The 18088-nt window shown below is 38.3% G+C and overlaps 1 protein-coding gene and 1 non-coding gene across 2 annotated transcripts in view; one reads left to right on the forward strand and one right to left on the reverse strand.

Moving 5' to 3' along the window:
- The window catches only part of ACOT9 (acyl-CoA thioesterase 9), a 79089-nt gene that overhangs the window by 35205 nt on the left and 25796 nt on the right, over positions 1–18088 (reverse strand). The window contains exons 2-3 of the mRNA XM_070462386.1: positions 12597–12783; positions 10115–10168 (exon numbers count right to left, since the gene is read on the reverse strand). Coding sequence (XP_070318487.1) covers positions 10115–10137 — 23 coding nt within the window. The 5' untranslated portion in view covers positions 10138–10168; positions 12597–12783. The remainder of the gene's footprint in view (positions 1–10114; positions 10169–12596; positions 12784–18088) is intronic.
- TRNAE-UUC (transfer RNA glutamic acid (anticodon UUC)) lies at positions 11808–11879 on the forward strand. The gene has a single exon. It is a non-coding gene; the product is annotated as a tRNA-Glu (tRNA).

Here is an 18088-nt window from a genome sequence, read left to right on the forward strand (position 1 = left end):
CCGCCCGCCTGTGTCAGGGTGGAAATTAGACACCGAAGAGACGGCAAACCGAAGCCAAATAAACAAAGGGAACTGCTTCAGAAAGAACCGGTGCAACAGATTAAAATCCCTGAAGGTAACACCGACTACACGGGAAGGGGCCTACAGATACCGAGAAGTGTAAGCTGGAAAGAGGAGCTATCTGAAATTGAACTGAACCTACGCTGACCGCAACAACCTCAGAGAAATTCCTAGATATATATGTACTTTTTTTTTTTTTAATTAAAAAAAAAATTTTTTTTCTTTCCTTTTTTTTTTATTTTTTCTCTTTTATTTTCTTTTATAATTCCCTATTACTCCCCCATTACTCCTCAACTTTCATTTTCATATATTTTTACGATTTTTTTAATTAGGGAAAAAAAATTTTTTTTTCTTTTTTTTTTTTTCTTTTTCTTGTTTTTCTCTCCTATTTCCTTTTAGAGTCCTCTAATACTCCTCTATTATTCCTTAACTTTCATTTTCATTTCACTATAACCTTGCCAAAAAAAAAAAAGAGAGAGAGAGAGAAACCCTATTTTTAAACTGAACTTCATATACAGTTCTAAATTTTTTGTGTGTTTTTGTTTTTAAATATTGTATTTCAAAGAGTCTAACCTCTACACTAGATTTTCAATCTTTGTTTTTCAGTAGTATGTGATATAAATTTTGGTCATTTAAGAATCCAATATTCAGTTCCCATTTCTATTCAGGAGTGTAGTGATACTCTCCCACTTTTGACTCTCTGTTTTCTACCTCAGAACACCTCTATTTCCTCCATTCCCCTTCTCTTCCCAATCCAACTCTGTGAATCTTTGTGGGTGTCTGGGCTACGGAGAACACTTTGGGAACAGATAACTGCGTAGATCTGTCTCTCTCCTCTTGAGTCCCCTTTTTCTCCTCCTGCTCACCTCTATCTCCTTCCTCCCTCTCCTATTCTTCATGTAACTCTGTGAACCTCTCTGGTTGTCTCTCACAGTGGAGAATCTTTTCACCATTAACCTAGAAGTTTTATTATCAGTGCTGTATAGTTGGAGAAGCCTTGAGACTATTGGAAGAATAAAACTGAAATCCAGAGGCAGGAGACTTGTGCCCAAATCCTGAGAAAACCAGAAAACTCCTGACTACACGGAACATTAAGGAATAAGAGACCATCCAAAAGCTTCCATACCTACACCAAAACCAACCACCACCCAAGAGCCAATAAGCTCCAGTACAAGACATACCACGCAAATTCTTTAGCAACGCAGGAACATAGACCTGAGTGTCAACATACAGGCTGTCCAAAGTCACACCTAACACATAGACCCATCACAAAACTCATTACTGGACACTCCATTGCACTCCAGAGAGAAGAAATCCAATTCCACGCACCAGAACACTGACACAAGCTTCCCTAACCAGGAAACCTTGACAAACCAATCGTCCAACCCCACCCACTGGGTGAAACCTCCACAATAAAAAGGAACCTCAGACCAAAAGAATACAGAAAGCCCACTCCAGACACAGCAATCTAAACATGATGAAAAGGCAGAGAAATACCCAACAGCTAAAGGAACATGAAAAAAGCCCACCAAGTCAAACAAAAGAGGAGGAAATAGGGAATCTACCTGAAAAAGAATTTAGAATAATGATAATAAAAATGATCCAAAATCTTGAAAACAAAATGGAGTTACAAATAAATAGCCTGGAGACAAAGATTGAGAAGATGCAAGAAATGTTTAACAAGACCCTAGAAGAAATTTTAAAAAATCAATTAAAAATTAATAATGAAATGAGATCAAAAACACTCTGGAGGGAACCATGAGTAGAATAACAGAGACAGAAGATAGGATAAGTGAGTTAGAAGATAAAATGGTGGAAATAAATGAAGCAGAGAGGAAAAAAGAAAAAAGAATCAAAAAAAATGAGGACAACCTCAGGGACCTCTGGGACAATGTGAAACGCCCCAACATTCGAATCATAGGAGTCCCAGAAGAAGAAGACAAAAAGAAAGGCCATGAGAAGATACTCGAGGAGATAATAGCTGAAAACTTCCCTAAAATGGGAAAGGAAATAGCCACCCAAGTCCAAGAAACCCAGAGAGTCCCAAACAGGATAAACCCAAGGCGAAACACCCCAAGACACATATTAATCAAATTAACAAAGATCAAACACAAAGAACAAATATTAAAAGCAGCAAGGGAGAAACAACAAATAACACACAAAGGGATTCCCATAAGGATAACAGCTGATCTATCAATAGAAACCCTTCAGGCCAGAAGGGAATGGCAGGACATACTTAAAGTAATGAAAGAGAATAACCTACAACCTAGATTACTCTACCCAGCAAGGATCTCATTCAGATATGAAGGAGAACTCAAAAGCTTTACAGACAAGCAAAAGCTGAGAGAATTCAGCACCACCAAACCAGCTCTTCAACAAATACTAAAGGATCTTCTCTAGACAGGAAACGCAGAAAGGTGGTATAAACGTGAACCCCAAACAACAAAATAAATGGCAACGGGACCATACCTATCAATAATTACCTTAAATGTAAATGGGTTGAATGCCCCAACCAAAAGACAAAGGCTGGCTGAATGGATACAAAAGCAAGACCCCTATATATGCTGTCTACAAGAGACCCACCTCAAAGCAAGGGACACATACAGACTAAAAGTGAAGGGCTGGAAAAAAATATTCCACACAAACGGAGACCAAAAGAAAGCAGGAGTCGCAATACTCGTATCAGATAAAATAGACTTTCAAATTAAGTCTGTGAAAAGAGACAAAGATGGACACTACATAATGATCAAAGGATCAATCCAAGAAGAAGATATAACAATTATAAATATATATGCACCCAACACAGGAGCACCGCAATATGTAAGGCAAACGCTAACGAGTATGAAAGAGGAAATTAATAGTAACACAATAATAGTAGGAGACTTTAATACCCCACTCACAACTATGGATAGATCAACTAAACAGAAAATGAACAAGGAAACACAAACTTTAACGGACACAATGGACCAGCTAGACCTAATTGACATCTATAGGACGTTTCACCCCAAAACAATCAACTTCACCTTTTTCTCAAGTGCACACGGAACCTTCTCCAGAATAGATCACATCCTGGGCCATAAATCTAGTCTTGGTAAATTCAAAAAGATTGAAATCATTCCAGTCATCTTTTCTGACCACAGTGCAGTAAGATTAGATCTCAATTACAGGAAAAAAATTATTAAAAATTCAAACATATGGAGGCTAAACAACACCCTTCTGAATAACCAACAAATCATAGAAGAAATCAAAAAAGAAATCAAAATATGCATAGAAATGAATGAAAATGAAAACACAACAACCCAAAACCTATGGGACACTGTAAAAGCAGTGCTAAGGGGAAGATTCATAGCATTACAGGCCGACCTCAAGAAACAAGAAAAAAGTCAAATAAATAACCTAACTCTACACCTAAAGCAACTAGAGAAGGAAGAAATGAAGAACCCCAGGGTTAGTAGAAGGAAAGAAATCTTAAAAATTAGGGCAGAAATAAATGCAAAAGAAACTAAAGAGATCATAGCAAAAATTAACAAAGCTAAAAGCTAGTTTTTTGAAAAAATAAACAAAATTGACAAACCATTAGCAAGACTCATTAAGAAACAAAGGGAGAAGAACCAAATTAACAAAATTAGAAGTGAAAATGGAGAGATCACAACAGACAACACTGAAATACAAAGGATCATAAGAGACTACTACCAGCAGCTCTATGCCAATAAAATGGACAACTTGGAAGAAATGGACAAGTTCTTAGAGAAGTATAACTTTCCAAAACTGAACCAGGAAGAAATAGAAGATCTTAACAAACCCATCACAAGCAAGGAAATAGAAACTGTAATCAGAAATCTTCCAGCAAACAAAAGCCCAGGACCAGATGGCTTCACAGCTGAATTCTACCAAAAATTTAGAGAAGAGCTAACACCTATCTTACTCAAACTCTTCCAGAAAATTGCAGAAGAAGGTAAACTTCCAAACTCATTCTATGAGGCCACCATCACCCTAATTCCAAAACCAGACAAAGATGCCACAAAAAAAGAAAACTACAGGCCAATATCACTGATGAACATAGATGCAAAAATCCTTAACAAAATTCTAGCAAACAGAATCCAACAACATATTAAAAAAATCATACACCATGACCAAGTGGGCTTTATCCCAGGAATGCAAGGATTCTTTAATATCCGCAAGTCAATCAATGTAATACACCACATTAACAAATTGAAAGATAAAAACCATATGATTATCTCAATAGATGCAGAAAAAGCCTTTGACAAAATTCAACACCCATTTATGATTAAAACTCTCCAGAAAGCAGGAATAGAAGGAACATACCTCAACATAATAAAAGCTATATATGACAAACCCACAGCAAGCATCACCCTCAATGGTGAAAAACTGAAAGCATTTCCCCTGAAATCAGGAACAAGACAAGGGTGCCCACTCTCACCACTACTATTCAACATAGTTTTGGAAGTGTTGGCCACAGCAATCAGGGCAGAAAAAGAAGTTAAAGGAATCCAGATAGGAAAAGAAGAAGTGAAACTCTCTCTGTTTGCAGATGACATGATCCTCTACATAGAAAACCCTAAAGACTCTACCAGAAAATTACTAGAGCTAATCAATGAATACAGTCAAGTTGCAGGATATAAAATTAACACACAGAAATCTCTTGCATTCCTATACACTAACAATGAGAAAACAGAAAGAGAAATTAAGGAAACAATACCATTCACCATTTCAACAAAAAGAATAAAATACTTAGGAGTACATCTACCTAAAGAAACAAAAGACCTATACATAGAAAACTATAAAACACTGATGAAAGAAATCAAAGAGGACACAAACAGATGGAGAAATATACCGTGTTCATGGATTGGAAGAATCAATATTGTCAAAATGGCTATACTACCTAAAGTAATCTATAGATTAAATGCAATCCCTATCAAACTACCAACAGTATTTTTCACAGAACTAGAACAAATAATTTCACAATTTGTATGGAAATACAAAAAACCTCGAATAGCCAAAGTAATCCTGAGAAAGAAGAATGGAACTGGAGGAATCAATCTGCCTGACTTCAGACTCTACTACAAAGCCACAGTCATCAAGACAGTATGGTACTGGCACAAAGACAGAAATATAGATCAATGGAACAGAATAGAAAGCCCAGAGATAAATCCACGAACCTATGGACACCTTTATCTTCGACAAAGGAGGCAAGGATATACAATGGAAAAAAGATAACCTCTTTAACAAGTGGTGCTGTGAAAACTGGTCAACCACCTGTAAAAGAATGAAACTAGAACACTTTCTAACACCATACACAAAAATAAACTCAAAAGGGATTAAAGATCTAAATGTAAGACCAGAAACTATCAAACTCCTAGAGGAGAACATAGGCAAAACACTCTCTGACATAAATCACAGCAGGATCCTCTATGACCCACATCCCAGAATTTCAGAAATAAAAGCAAAAATAAACAAATGGGACCTAATGAAACTTAAAAGCTTTTGCACAACAAAGGAAACTATAAGCAAGGTGAAAAGACAGCGCTCAGAGTGGGAGAAAATAATAGCAAACGAAGCAACAGACAAAGGATTAATCTCAAAAATATACAAGCAACTCCTCCAGCTCAACTCCAGAAAAATAAATGACCCAATCAAAAAATGGGCCAAAGAACTAAACAGACATTTCTCCAAGGAAGACATACAGATGGCTAACAAACACATGAAAAGATGCTCAACATCACTCATTATCAGAGAAATGCAAATCAAAACCACAATGAGGTACCATTATACGCCAGTCAGGATGGCTACTATCCAAAAGTCTACAAGCAATAAATGCTGGAGAGGGTGTGGAGAAAAGGGAACCCTCTTACACTGTTGGTGGGAATGCAAATTAGTACAGCCACTATGGAAAACAGTGTGGAAATTTCTTAAAAAGCTGGAAATAGAACTGCCATATGACCCAGCAATCCCACTTCTGGGCATACACACCAAGGAAACCAGATCTGAAAGAGACACATGCACCCCAATGTTCATCGCAGCACTGCTTATCATAGCCAGGACATGGAAGCAACCCAGATGCCCATCAGCAGATGAATGGATGAGGAAGCTGTGGTACATATACAGCATGGAATATTACTCAGCCATTAAAAAGAATTCATTTGAATCAGTTCTAATGAGATGGATGAAACTGGAGCCCATTATACAGAGCGAAGTAAGCCAGAAAGATAAAGACCATTACAGTATACTAACACATATATATGGACTTTAGAAAGATGGTAACGATAACCCTATATGCAAAACAGAAAAGGAGACTCAGATGTATAGAACAGACTTGTGGACTCTGGGAGAAGGCGAGGGTGGGATGTTTCAAGAGAACAGCATTGAAACATGTATATTATCTAGGGTGAAACAGATCACCAGCCCAGGTTGGGTACATGAGACAAGTGCCCAGGCCTGGTGCACTGGGAAGACCCAGAGGGATCGGGTGGAGAGGGAGGTGGGAGGGGGAACTGGGATGGGGAATACATGTAAATCCATGGCTAATTCATTTCAATGTATAACAAAAACTACTGTAATGATGTAAAGTAATTAGCCTCCAACTAATAAAAAAGTAAAAAAAATAAAAAAATAAAAAAGAAATAACCTAAGTTAAGTTGTGCTTATGTTCATGGAAAAAAGCTAGACTCAGCTTTGTTTCCATGGCTTCTATGGTCTTGTCTGCTCAGGGAATCCTCAAATCTAGTCTCCATTTTGTATTTATGTTTAGCAGTTCCCTCCTTTTTGGTCCTTATCTCAACAAGTTAAGATTGTGACCAACTAGTTTAGCACTGCTCTTAGTGACCACCCTTGATGCAGCCAGGCTGAGGCATCACACATTCATTGTTTGCAATAGTTGAGTCATCAGGACAGAGAGTCATGTAGTTGCTATTACCAACAGCTACATCGTCACAGACCTGGGAAGTCAGATCACTGAGTTCTTCAAGTTGTCTAATCCTGATGGATATCATTTAGTGTATGAGAGGCTGCCAAAGGCATTTAAAACCCAAAACAGCCAAGAATTTTTCAAATTCTCCAGGGCAGAGATTCCCAGGAGCTAAGATTTAACCAACTAAATTCAAATGGGTTGTAACCAACTTCAACCTTTAGCTTTCTGAGTCAATCTATCTATCTAAATTTTTTTACATAGGCACAACATGATGTATTAGCAATCATATATCCTCATGATTACTTAGGACAGGATGAACATGAGGGTATTTTATATTTTAGCTCAGGAGGTGGTGCTGTAGGTACACTTCCACCTAAGTTAGGCCTCTATATGATGTGAGCAATAAGGCAATTTAATACGAGGCATTTCTATGGAAACAAACGAAAAAGAAGGATTACTAGTTCAAGCAAATTATAAATTCAGTTTGGGGATCAGTCAGTTGAGAACATTTCTAGATTTGAATCTGAAGCATCATTAGGGGGTGAAATAAGGATGGCAGTTTCAGTTGGTCGGTTTTCCTGGTTTGCAGACTGTGTTTGATGTCATCAGGTATTCCATTGAACTTTCTTGAGTGGTCCATACAGCAACAAGCATGAAGGCTGTCCTTACGTGATCTATAGTAATGATTTCCCTGAAGCTTACAAGTATATAACAAAACCTCAAAGACAATTAACAGGACTAGAATCTGATCATGAACACAACATACTTTTCTATACTTATCTGATAAGAGAGATACCATGATAACCATAGTTTTCTACTGAAACAATTTTTTCCATAGTCATTCCATTTTTTTCAAAGATATTTATAGTGAAACTAATTTATTTATAAAATAAGTCATCTTGGGACTTCTCTGGCTGTCCAGTGATTAAGATTCTATACTTCTGTGCTTCCAGGGGGCACAGGTTTGATCCCTGGTTGGGGAACTAAGATCCCACATGCTGCATGGTGGGGGGGGGGGGGGTGGAAACTTTAAATAAAGTCATCTCATTAAACTTGGATTGATTATTTACATAAATGTAATTCTATGCATATTCTCAAATATGACATTTCAGTCAAAGCCTTGGTAATATCCAAGGGGCTTTACTGGCTCCAAACTCAACTTTGTTGTTGTTTAGTTGCTAAGTTGTGTCCAACTCTTTTGTAACCCCATGGACTGCAGCCTGCCAGGCTCCTCTGTCCATGGAATTTCCCAGGCAAAAATACTAGAGAGTGGGTTGCCATTTCCTTCTCCAGGGATCTTCCTGACCCAGGGATTGAACCTGTGTCTCCTGTGTTGGCAGGCAGATTCTTTACTACTGAGCCACCTTTGGTTCTTTAAAATTGTCTGGTAATAAGGAATTTCAGATTAGGCCTTTAAAGTCTCTTTAGGCTAAGAAGCCAAGATAAGGACTTGTCTACTTACATCCTACATCCTGCTACAAGAACAAATTCTTATTGGCTTTATATAAAGACATATACTGTCAGGAAAATCAGAGGCTTTTTTTAAGTATTTATTTATTGGCTGTGTCGAGTCTTAGTTGCAACATGTGGGATCTTCATTGGGCCAGATTTGCTCTCTCGTTGTGGTACACAGGCTCCAGAGTGCCCGGAGTAGCTCGGCAGCATGTGGGATCTTAGTTCCCTGACCAGAGATTGAACCCACATCCCTGCATTGCAAGGCAGATTCTTAACCACTAGACCACCAGGGAAGTCCCCAAAATAGGAGTATTTTAATAAGAGTTTCTGAATTGTTGAGGGATTAGGTAAAAAGAAAAAGACAAAAGTGTTTCAATTTTTGTTTACAAAAGTATGCTTTATCAAATTGCTGTCATGTTATGAATAGCTTAAAAGAGAGGAGCAAAAAGGGTCTTAAATCTAGAAAACAAAACATTAAACAACCAGCAATATTTCAAATGAAGTCATAAAAATTATAATCATCTTAATCAGTTCATTCAGTCTCCTATTTTTAATTTTTGTTTTGCTTCATCTTAGGTTAGTAGCTTTATGAATCAATCAGTTTTCCAGTAGAGTCTTAGAAATTCCTATCCAGTGCAGTTATTATCTTAAAGTTATCAGAAACCTGTATTCTAGAGTACTTGTTAATGTCTTTTCCAAGAATCTCTTTGAAGATGAAGCATTTTTGCTGGTAGCTGATTATAAATACTTGCAGAGAGGAATTAAGAGAAAAACAATAACTATGACTGACAGAAGACTTAAAAACAAGCATGGTTTACGATCTGGTGAGAGGCCACCAAAAAGTGATGCAATTGAGAAGCAAACTATTATTTTATGCATGCATTATTATAAAATAATAACTAGAATTTTGGCTGATCACATTATACCAGGACATATCAGATTTTTTGGAATTTTATATAATTTCTAGAACACATATTAATAATATATATTCATGTAGATATAATCTAAGAAGTTTAAATATTACTTTTTATTTGACAATGTTTCCTACAGAAGTTAATAGCAAGTAAGTCTAAATAAACTGAGATTTCTCTTTCATAAGAAGAAAGAGCAAATCTTTTGCGATCTTCTAAGGGCCCTCTGGAAAATCCCAAAGTTAGTTTAAGGTCAAAAAGATAACTCAGAATTTGATTTGGGGAAGTTTGTCCAAAATGTCAAAAGACTAGAAATAGTTCATCAAATAGGAGCATAAGTCACTATGAAATAATACTTAGTTATCCATTCACCAAAGTGACAACTGAAAGATTTCAAAGGCAAATATACAAAGTTAAGTAGCTGTAAAAAACAAAAACAAAACAAACAAACAAACAAAACCTTAGCTTTTAAAACTGAAAAGACTCTGTTTTCCTAATTAATCAAAGATCTGACAAAGACAATTTGGAATACAGGAAATATTTCCCATGACAGAGAATCCTTGTTTCCTAGGCAGGTTACATTAAAGGTAAAGAAAAACCTTTTATAATATTTTATTTAAAACAGACCAATAATCTAAGAAATTTTGTGATTTTAACAGAGAGAAAATTAAACTCTAGTTTTTTATTTTAAAAATCTCTGTATAAATCTATTCAATTTAGCCAGCTGTAACCTCACAACATAAATTTCTTTTCCACAAACCTTTTGCATCTTTCTATATCCATTTAGGTTTTATCTTCTTTTTCCTTTTTTATTCTGAAAAAAAAAAGTTTATTTTAGACATTACTCTTTCTCCTTAACAAAACTATATCCTATATTCCTCACATACTCCTCAAATAAAAATACATCCCACTGTAGATCAACTATACTTCAGCTTTTTAAATTTCAAGTTCAGGCCTCATAATGAAGATTACTTTGATGCTTCATACTCCTAGAATCAACAAAATCTTCACTATCATATTGATTTCTTCCAATCAGTGTGAGAGAGAGCAATGTCAGTTTTCCTTTCTTTGAATCAAAGTAAAAAAATGCATGGGCAGAATAGTTTAACAAATAATGTTCATGTGCTGTTGGCTGTCAAAGAGTTAGAGGGAAAGAAAAAACCAGCCACCAGCTCCTCTTCCCTGCAACACACTAATCCACCAGCTCAGGTAGTTTTGTGTCCTATTCACTTGTGCAGTAACTATTGCTTGTATCCATGCCATGCAAACACGGTCTATTATTTTCAGGATGTAGAACACACCTCTGCATCCTTAGCAAGGAATTGGAAGAGCCAGTCTCATAATGAATGAGCAATTTTGCACTTGGAAGGGACTTATATACTCGAGTTTAGACAATGAGTTTAATTTCCTTATGCCAGATATTCAGGGGTTTTATGGGCAATGGATAGAAGCTGTGTTGACAGAATTAAAGGCTATGTGACTGTGACAAAATTAAGAATATCTCAATTCTACTGTGTTTTGGAATTTGAAGAGAGAAGAAAAGTATATAGAAAAAATATGCAAACACTTACTGAAAACTGTTTGCTCTTTTTTTTATTCAAATATTTTATGGAATTGTTTTTATGAGGAAATGGAATAAACCTGTACTGATTTTTTAAATCTGATTTTCTTCCCTTACTTTGTATACAAAGTTGTTTTCCTTCATTCTTCATTGTTTGTTGTAGCTCTAATTTTATATATTGTTTATAAATTTTAACTATGAGTAATCTTTAACTTCCCAGGGAAAATTAGGAAGCAGGCAGTAGTGAGCTATTTATCACATATTTAGCATCTCATAGTAAAATAGCAAATTTATAAAAACATAATTATGTAAATTTGTATTTTTAGAAATATGCTTTTCATAGTACAATTTTAATGTGGTTTTAATGTGACAAAAGACTTATTTATTAATAGACTCAAATATCCTTTGTCCTGTAAAAATTAAGAAAAGGAAATAAATTTCAATTTATGTTCAGTGATCAATGTCTTAGTATACTATCTTATTTGGAAATGAACTAGATATAAATATTAATTATTTAGTTTAGCTTAGTGTAAACTTTTATCTTATTTACATTTATTTAAATTACTTGTTTTTAACAATTATGCTTAGATTAGACATCAAACAGCTAGCCATCATGTTAAGTTATTTTGTAACATAAAGATAGCATGAGCTTATTTGACAAATAAACATTTAATAATAACAATTCCAAAAATACACTTGTTTTAATTAAACCAACAAACTTAAACTAGCTTTTCTTCATCAAGGATTTTTCTGATCATGTGAACTTGAAAACAATTGGGTTAGAGTTTCTATTTCTGAAAAGTTTTAGGAATACTTAATTTATATAAGCACTTATTTCTCTTTATGCCAACTAAATAGAATTCTTTTAAAAATATCATATATACATGGGAATTCCCTGGTGGTTCAATGTTAGAACTTGGCACTTTCACTGCTGAGGGCCCAGGTTCAATCCCTGGTCAGGGAACTAAGAGCCCATTAGTCAAGTGGTATAGCCAAAAAAAATCATAAATACATAATACACATACATATATGGATATACCTAAACAAGTAGGCAGATACAGATATATTACAGTTTTCATTTTTAAATTTTAGCTATGTCTCAAGTATAATAATATGAAATGCAAAAGAATCTGAATCCAAATTGTATTTCTTGCCAACAGACTAAATTAAGGTTACCTGTTCAGATGGCCGAAGTATTTTTTAACTATAGACTGTGTGTGTGTGTGTGTGTGTGTGTGTGTGTGTGTGCGTGTGCGCATTATAAAAATTCTTTAAGAAAAGCTATTTTTGGAGTCAGCTGGTCTCTTAGAAACTTCTACATACCGATCAAAGAGTATTTTCCATTGTCTCTGAGAAGTTTGTAATCCTCTTTTCAAGGGCACCCCTTAAAGTAGACTATATTAAGTTAGAGTTTCCCCAAAGTGGCCATGATAATTCCAAATTATTCTTTGTAAAGTTCACTCATTTTGCCAGAAAGGCACAAGATTCTGGCCCACGGTGGTTATACATACAAGAAGCGGGAGTCTTTAAGCGGGGAGGAGAATGAGATTTAGACGAGGTAGAATCTATCTCTGCCTTTAGATAACCTGAAACAATCCATGAGGCGCTCAGTAATCCTACTGCTGCCTAAATTCCAGAGAATCACAGGTTTTCTCCCCTTACAGACAGGAGGGGGACTTACCAAGAAGCTAGAACAAACAGAATACAGGTATGCATGATAAAGTTGGCGAGTTCAACACACAAAGAGAGCAGCAAGGTCGATGAGAACGCACTGACTCCTTGGGTCTTGTGGGGACCAGCAGGTGGTTGCTCACTGGCTTCAGAGTTGTTGAAGGTCTTATTTGGATCCCACTTCTGATGCCAGAAAACTGTCAAAAATCCAGAAATAACACAATTAAGATTCCCTGGTGGCTCTGTGGTAAAGAATCCACCTGCCAGTGCAGGAGACATGGGTTTGATCCCTGGGTCAGGAAGATCCCCTGGAGGAGAAAATGGCAACCCACTCCAGTATTCTTGCCTGGAAAATTCTATGGACAGAGGAGTCTGGAGGGCTGCAGTCACAGGGTGACAAAGAGTCAGACATGACTGAGCACACATGTACACATGTAACATAATTAAAACCACCAAATCAACAAATAGTATTTAACAAGAGTTTGTTGTGCACATAAAAACAGTTCGGGGGCTTCCCTGGCGGCTCAGTTGTAAAAAAAGAAAAAAAAATCCACCTGCCAATACAGGGGACACAGGTTCAATCCCTGATCCAGACAACTGTGGAGCCTGTGCTCTAGAGCCCACGTGCTGCGAATACCGAAGCATGTGTGCCCTAGAGCCCGTGCTCTGCAACAACAGAAACCACCACAATGAGAAGCCCACACACCACAACTAGAGAGTAGCCCTGGCTCTCTGCAACTAGAGAAAAGCCTGCACAGCGACAAAGACCCAGCACAGCCAAAAATAAATAAATAATTTTTAAAAATAAAATAAAAACAGTTTGGCACTGGGGGCTTCTAAATTCAAAGATGGATACGAAGCTTGGGGGCATTAAATTACAGCAGGGCTTATAAAGTGAAAATGAGAGAGTTATTAACGCTTACAATGACTGGTTATTTCAATGGGGGGGTCAAGGTGGCAGGGGATTGGTTCATACCATTTTAAAGACGATAACTCAAGTTTCTTTTATGATTGTCACAGGCATTTACAAGAAATGATCTAGGTTAAGTTTCACTTATTTTCATGAAATAAGCTAGATTTAAGTTGAGCTTACTGGCTTAAATGGTTTTGTCTGCTCAGAGAATTCTCAAATCCCGCCTCTATTTTGTATATAATTTTAACCACACACACATGCACATGCACATGCACACACACACATACTAAGAGCAATCTGCATTAATAGACTGAAATAAATGTCTTGGACCAGGTCTGCCAGAATATGGGTTTGCTCATAAAGGGCACATTCATGGCCCCTGGAGGTACTGCAGTCTAGTGTTGGGAAACTAGAGAAACAGTGTCACTCTCTGGAAGCCCAAATTGAATACTTTAGAGACTGGAGCTGCTCCAAATCTAACTGAAGTCTGTGGTTTCCAGTCTGGGACTACAGGGGTTGAGAAACACTCTGAGTGAGGGAGTGGGTGACAGGGAATCAGAGAGGAGTTCACTGTTGATGAGACATGCTCATCAATCATTCCTGGACCAAGAAACCCACAGAAACCAAGCTGCTTTTGGCGCTGCCTCCTCCTGCCTGCAGTGAACCTGCAGATGCTTTGCATTCCAGCACCGCCAGCCCACACCACAGAGAACTAACATCAGCCAGATCCAGTCTTCACCAGTTCCTGAGCTTCCCCTCCCTCGTGCTGACGCCACCATGATCATGTTTCCTCCCCATGTGCCTCCCTTCTTCCTCCTTCGTCACCAGAGACACACATAAAGAGTCAATGACATTTGAGGGACTAAGAATACAAAGATGAAAAAAGCATAGTCCTGCACAAGGAAATGCATACAGCCTAAAAGAGAGAGAACCGGAAACAAATCAATATAATATGACATTAACTCTAATGGAGGAATATGCAAAATACTCCTGGTATTGCAAGAGTGAATTGTTTCTGGGCAATGTGATGTAGACAATATTTTCTTCACCCACTATATTTGTTCCCTGTTGCTGCTGTAACAAATTACCACAAACTATGTGAGTTAAAATAACACAAATTGATTATCTTACAGTTCTGGATGTCAGATGTCTGACACAGGACTCAGTGGACAAGCTGTTGGCAGGGTTGTTTTCCTTCCTGGAGATTCTAGGAGAGAATTCATTTCAGAATCCCCTGCAGTCCAATTCTGTGGATGGTTTTTAGTTGGCCAAGAGGCTCTTATAGTCTCAGTCAGAGAAAGTAAAGATAATGAATAGGAATTTTTCTGATGAATTCTATCTTGCTGCTGTTGCTGCTGCTAAGTCACTTCAGTCATGTCCAACTCTTTGCAACCCCATGGACTGTAGCCCACCAGGCTCCTCTGTCCATGGGATTCTCCAGGCAAGAATACTGGAGTGGGTCACCATGCCCTCCTCCAGGGGATCTTCCCGACCCAGGAATCAAACCCACATCTCCTGCATTGAAGGTGAGTTCTTTACTGCTGAACCACCAAGGAAGCAAATTCTATCTTAAGTTCCTTAAAAGTAATCAATAGAGCCAAGATATTAATTTAATCCATTTATTAAGCACCTACTATATGCCAGGTGTTTTGCTAGGGGCTGAGGCTACAACAATCAGAGAGAGTTCCTGACCTCCAGGAATCCACCACCCAAATAGAAAAAGTAGAAACATTATCAAATGCACTGTGACAACTGCTCCAATGAATACTGTGCCATAAGATCTCACAGGAAGCAATATAAATAATGCATTCTGCTGGGAGGGATAGTTGGAGAAGTCTTGGTGAGGACATAGGCTAGTGGCCCGTAGAATCACAAGAAGAGGTGACATTTGAGAGTTCTTCCCTTAGGCAAAAAGAGACTAAACTATCCAAATTGAATTTTCCAGTTTCATAAATAAACTTGATAAAGAGGTTAAGAACGTTTTCCAAGGAGTTAAATGGGAATGTTTGTTGTTTTTCTGTCTCACATTATCACACATACCTGGCTAATTAAAATATGTCATTTGAATTAAAGGTACCCACGGAGGGTGGCCAGGTATCAATGTTATCAATGTACCCACAGCCCAGCTGCTCATTTCCCAACAATGAGTTCCCTGAGTGACCTAGCAGTGTCACCATCACGACTGACCATATGTTGGAGGCAACCAGGGCTCTGTGTCCTCATTGGAAGTGAGTTGCACAAGCAAGATAACCCTTTTGCTGCATTCTCAGAGGACTTAGTCCCACACCCAGGGAGAAGTAATGTGCCTGTCTCAGTCAGGATGGTTCTGAGCTGAGCCCCAGATTGCTGAGGGAAATTCATGGCTTGCTAACATGAACTTTGTCCCTGGGTAGACAAATCTCCAAGCCATCTCCTCCATGTGTCATGTTTGCTCAAGTCAAGATGCATCTATCAAGTGCCTACTCTATGAGAGAAATCCTGCCTGATGATAGAACCACAAGACTGAAGACAACAGTCCGTGCTGCAGAGGAGCTCATATCTGGCTTCCTGACTCATCTCACAGATGAGGAAACTGAAACTGAACTTTCTGGTTTCTTTCTCTGGTCTGCTCATGCTGTATTCCCTTTACTGAGTACCTTACTCCCTTCCTGTATTCACAGAGCCCAACTGAAGTTCTACTTCTTATAAGAGGATTTCCTGACTCTGTAATCATTTACTTTCTCTACATTTCTATTTCACTAAGTCTGTATCTGGCAACTTACTATACTTTTCTCTGTATTATTTCTTTAATTATGTAAAGTGTCCATCGTGGTACTCCAATGATACTGCAAGCTTCTAGAAGGCAGGAGTCATCTTTTAAATTTCAAACCTGGGCACATAGTTAACTCTCAATGTCTAGTCAAGATTTAACTGATTGGATGATGGAAACCAGCTCTCGAGCAGTAATAGGAGGAGAGGAATGGTAAGCAATGTTCCCACCTTTTAAAGGCTGGTTTGGTCCTAATACAGCCTTAAAAAAACAGCTGCACTGGGCTTAAAGGACCTTCCACAAGAGCATAACATAAAAATGAAGGGGTCCACATTATAGACCATATTCACAATTTCTCCAATTAGAGATTGGGTCCACTGCAGTAGAAAAAAAAAGATGATTTATTACAGCCATGTGCACACATGCTAAGTCACTTTAGTTGTGTCCAACTCTGTGCAACCCCATGGACTGTAGCCCACCAGGCTCCTCTGTACATGGGATTCTCACAGGCAAGGATACTGGAATGGGTTGCCATTTCCCTTCTCTAGGGGATCTTCTCAACCCAGGGATCAAACCCGTGTCTCTTCTGTCTCCTGCATTGGCAGGTGGGTTCTCTTCTCACTAGGGCCACCTGGGAAAGTGAAAGTGACTCAGTCATGTCTGACTCTTTGCGACCCCATGGACTATACAGTCCACAGAATTCTCTAGGCCAGAATACTGGAGTGGGTAGCCTTTCCCTTCTCCAGGGATCTTCCCAACCCAGGGATCGAACCCAGGTCTCCCGCATTGCAGGTGGATTCTTTACCAGCTGAGCCACAAGGGAATTCCAAGAATACTGGAGTGGGTAGCCTATCCCTTCTCCAGGGGATCTTCCCAACTCAGGAATTGAACCAGGGTCTCCTGCATTGCAGACGGATTCTTTACCAACTGAGCTATCAGGGAAGCCAACAATGTAAATGTCAACCTCAAAAGTTAGCCTCCCCAGAATCCTAAATTTAATTTAACCAATTTATTATCCATGCATTAACCTAAACCTTTTGAGACTTTTTTTTTTTTGAGGCCAACAGCCTTGTAGGATTTTAGTTCCCCAACCAGGGACTGAATTGGGCCCTCCTCAATGAGAGCGAGGATCCTAACCATTGGACCACCAGGGAATTCCCCACTTTGAGACACTTTTAAATTAAAAATAACTTTTTTCTTATTGGCATAAAGGACTGTTTTTTCCTCCCTCTCCCAGCCCTATTCCTAGGGTCTGGCACCTCCTAGGAAAGCCCGATTAACAGAAGTAGGTATTTAGTAGGGAAAGAGACAGCAACTCTTTGCAGCATTACAATGCCTGAAAGGACATGAAGGTTGGCAGTGGGAAAGGTCTGACTTTTCATAACCATGGTTAATGGACTCTTTCTTTTCTTTCCTTTTCTACCTACTTGTAGGATTCAAGCCCAAGGAAATTTAATCCTTTTCTGACCCCTGGCCTGTCTCATCCAGGAACTGGATGACCAACACATTGCTGAAGGCTATGGAGTGGAAGATGAATGAAGGGCTGGGTTTTCCCCACGGGCTGGAAAAAAGGCAAGTCCGGTACTTCCTTCTGAAGTGGTTTGCCATTCCCTTTCCAGTGGACCACATTCTGTCAGACCTCTCTACCATGACCCATCCATCTTGCGTGGCCCCACACAGCATGGCTTAGTTTCACTGAGTTAGTATGAAAAGGCAAAATTATAGGATACTGAAAGAGGAACTCCACAGGTCAGTAGGTGCCCAATATGCTACTGGAGATGAGTGGAGAAATAACTCCAGAAAGAATGAAGGGATGGAGCCAAAGCAAAAACAATACCCA

The sequence above is a fragment of the Odocoileus virginianus genome, unplaced genomic scaffold (genome assembly GCF_023699985.2).
Source record: "Odocoileus virginianus isolate 20LAN1187 ecotype Illinois unplaced genomic scaffold, Ovbor_1.2 Unplaced_Scaffold_4, whole genome shotgun sequence".
Classification (NCBI taxonomy): Eukaryota; Metazoa; Chordata; class Mammalia; order Artiodactyla; family Cervidae; genus Odocoileus; species Odocoileus virginianus.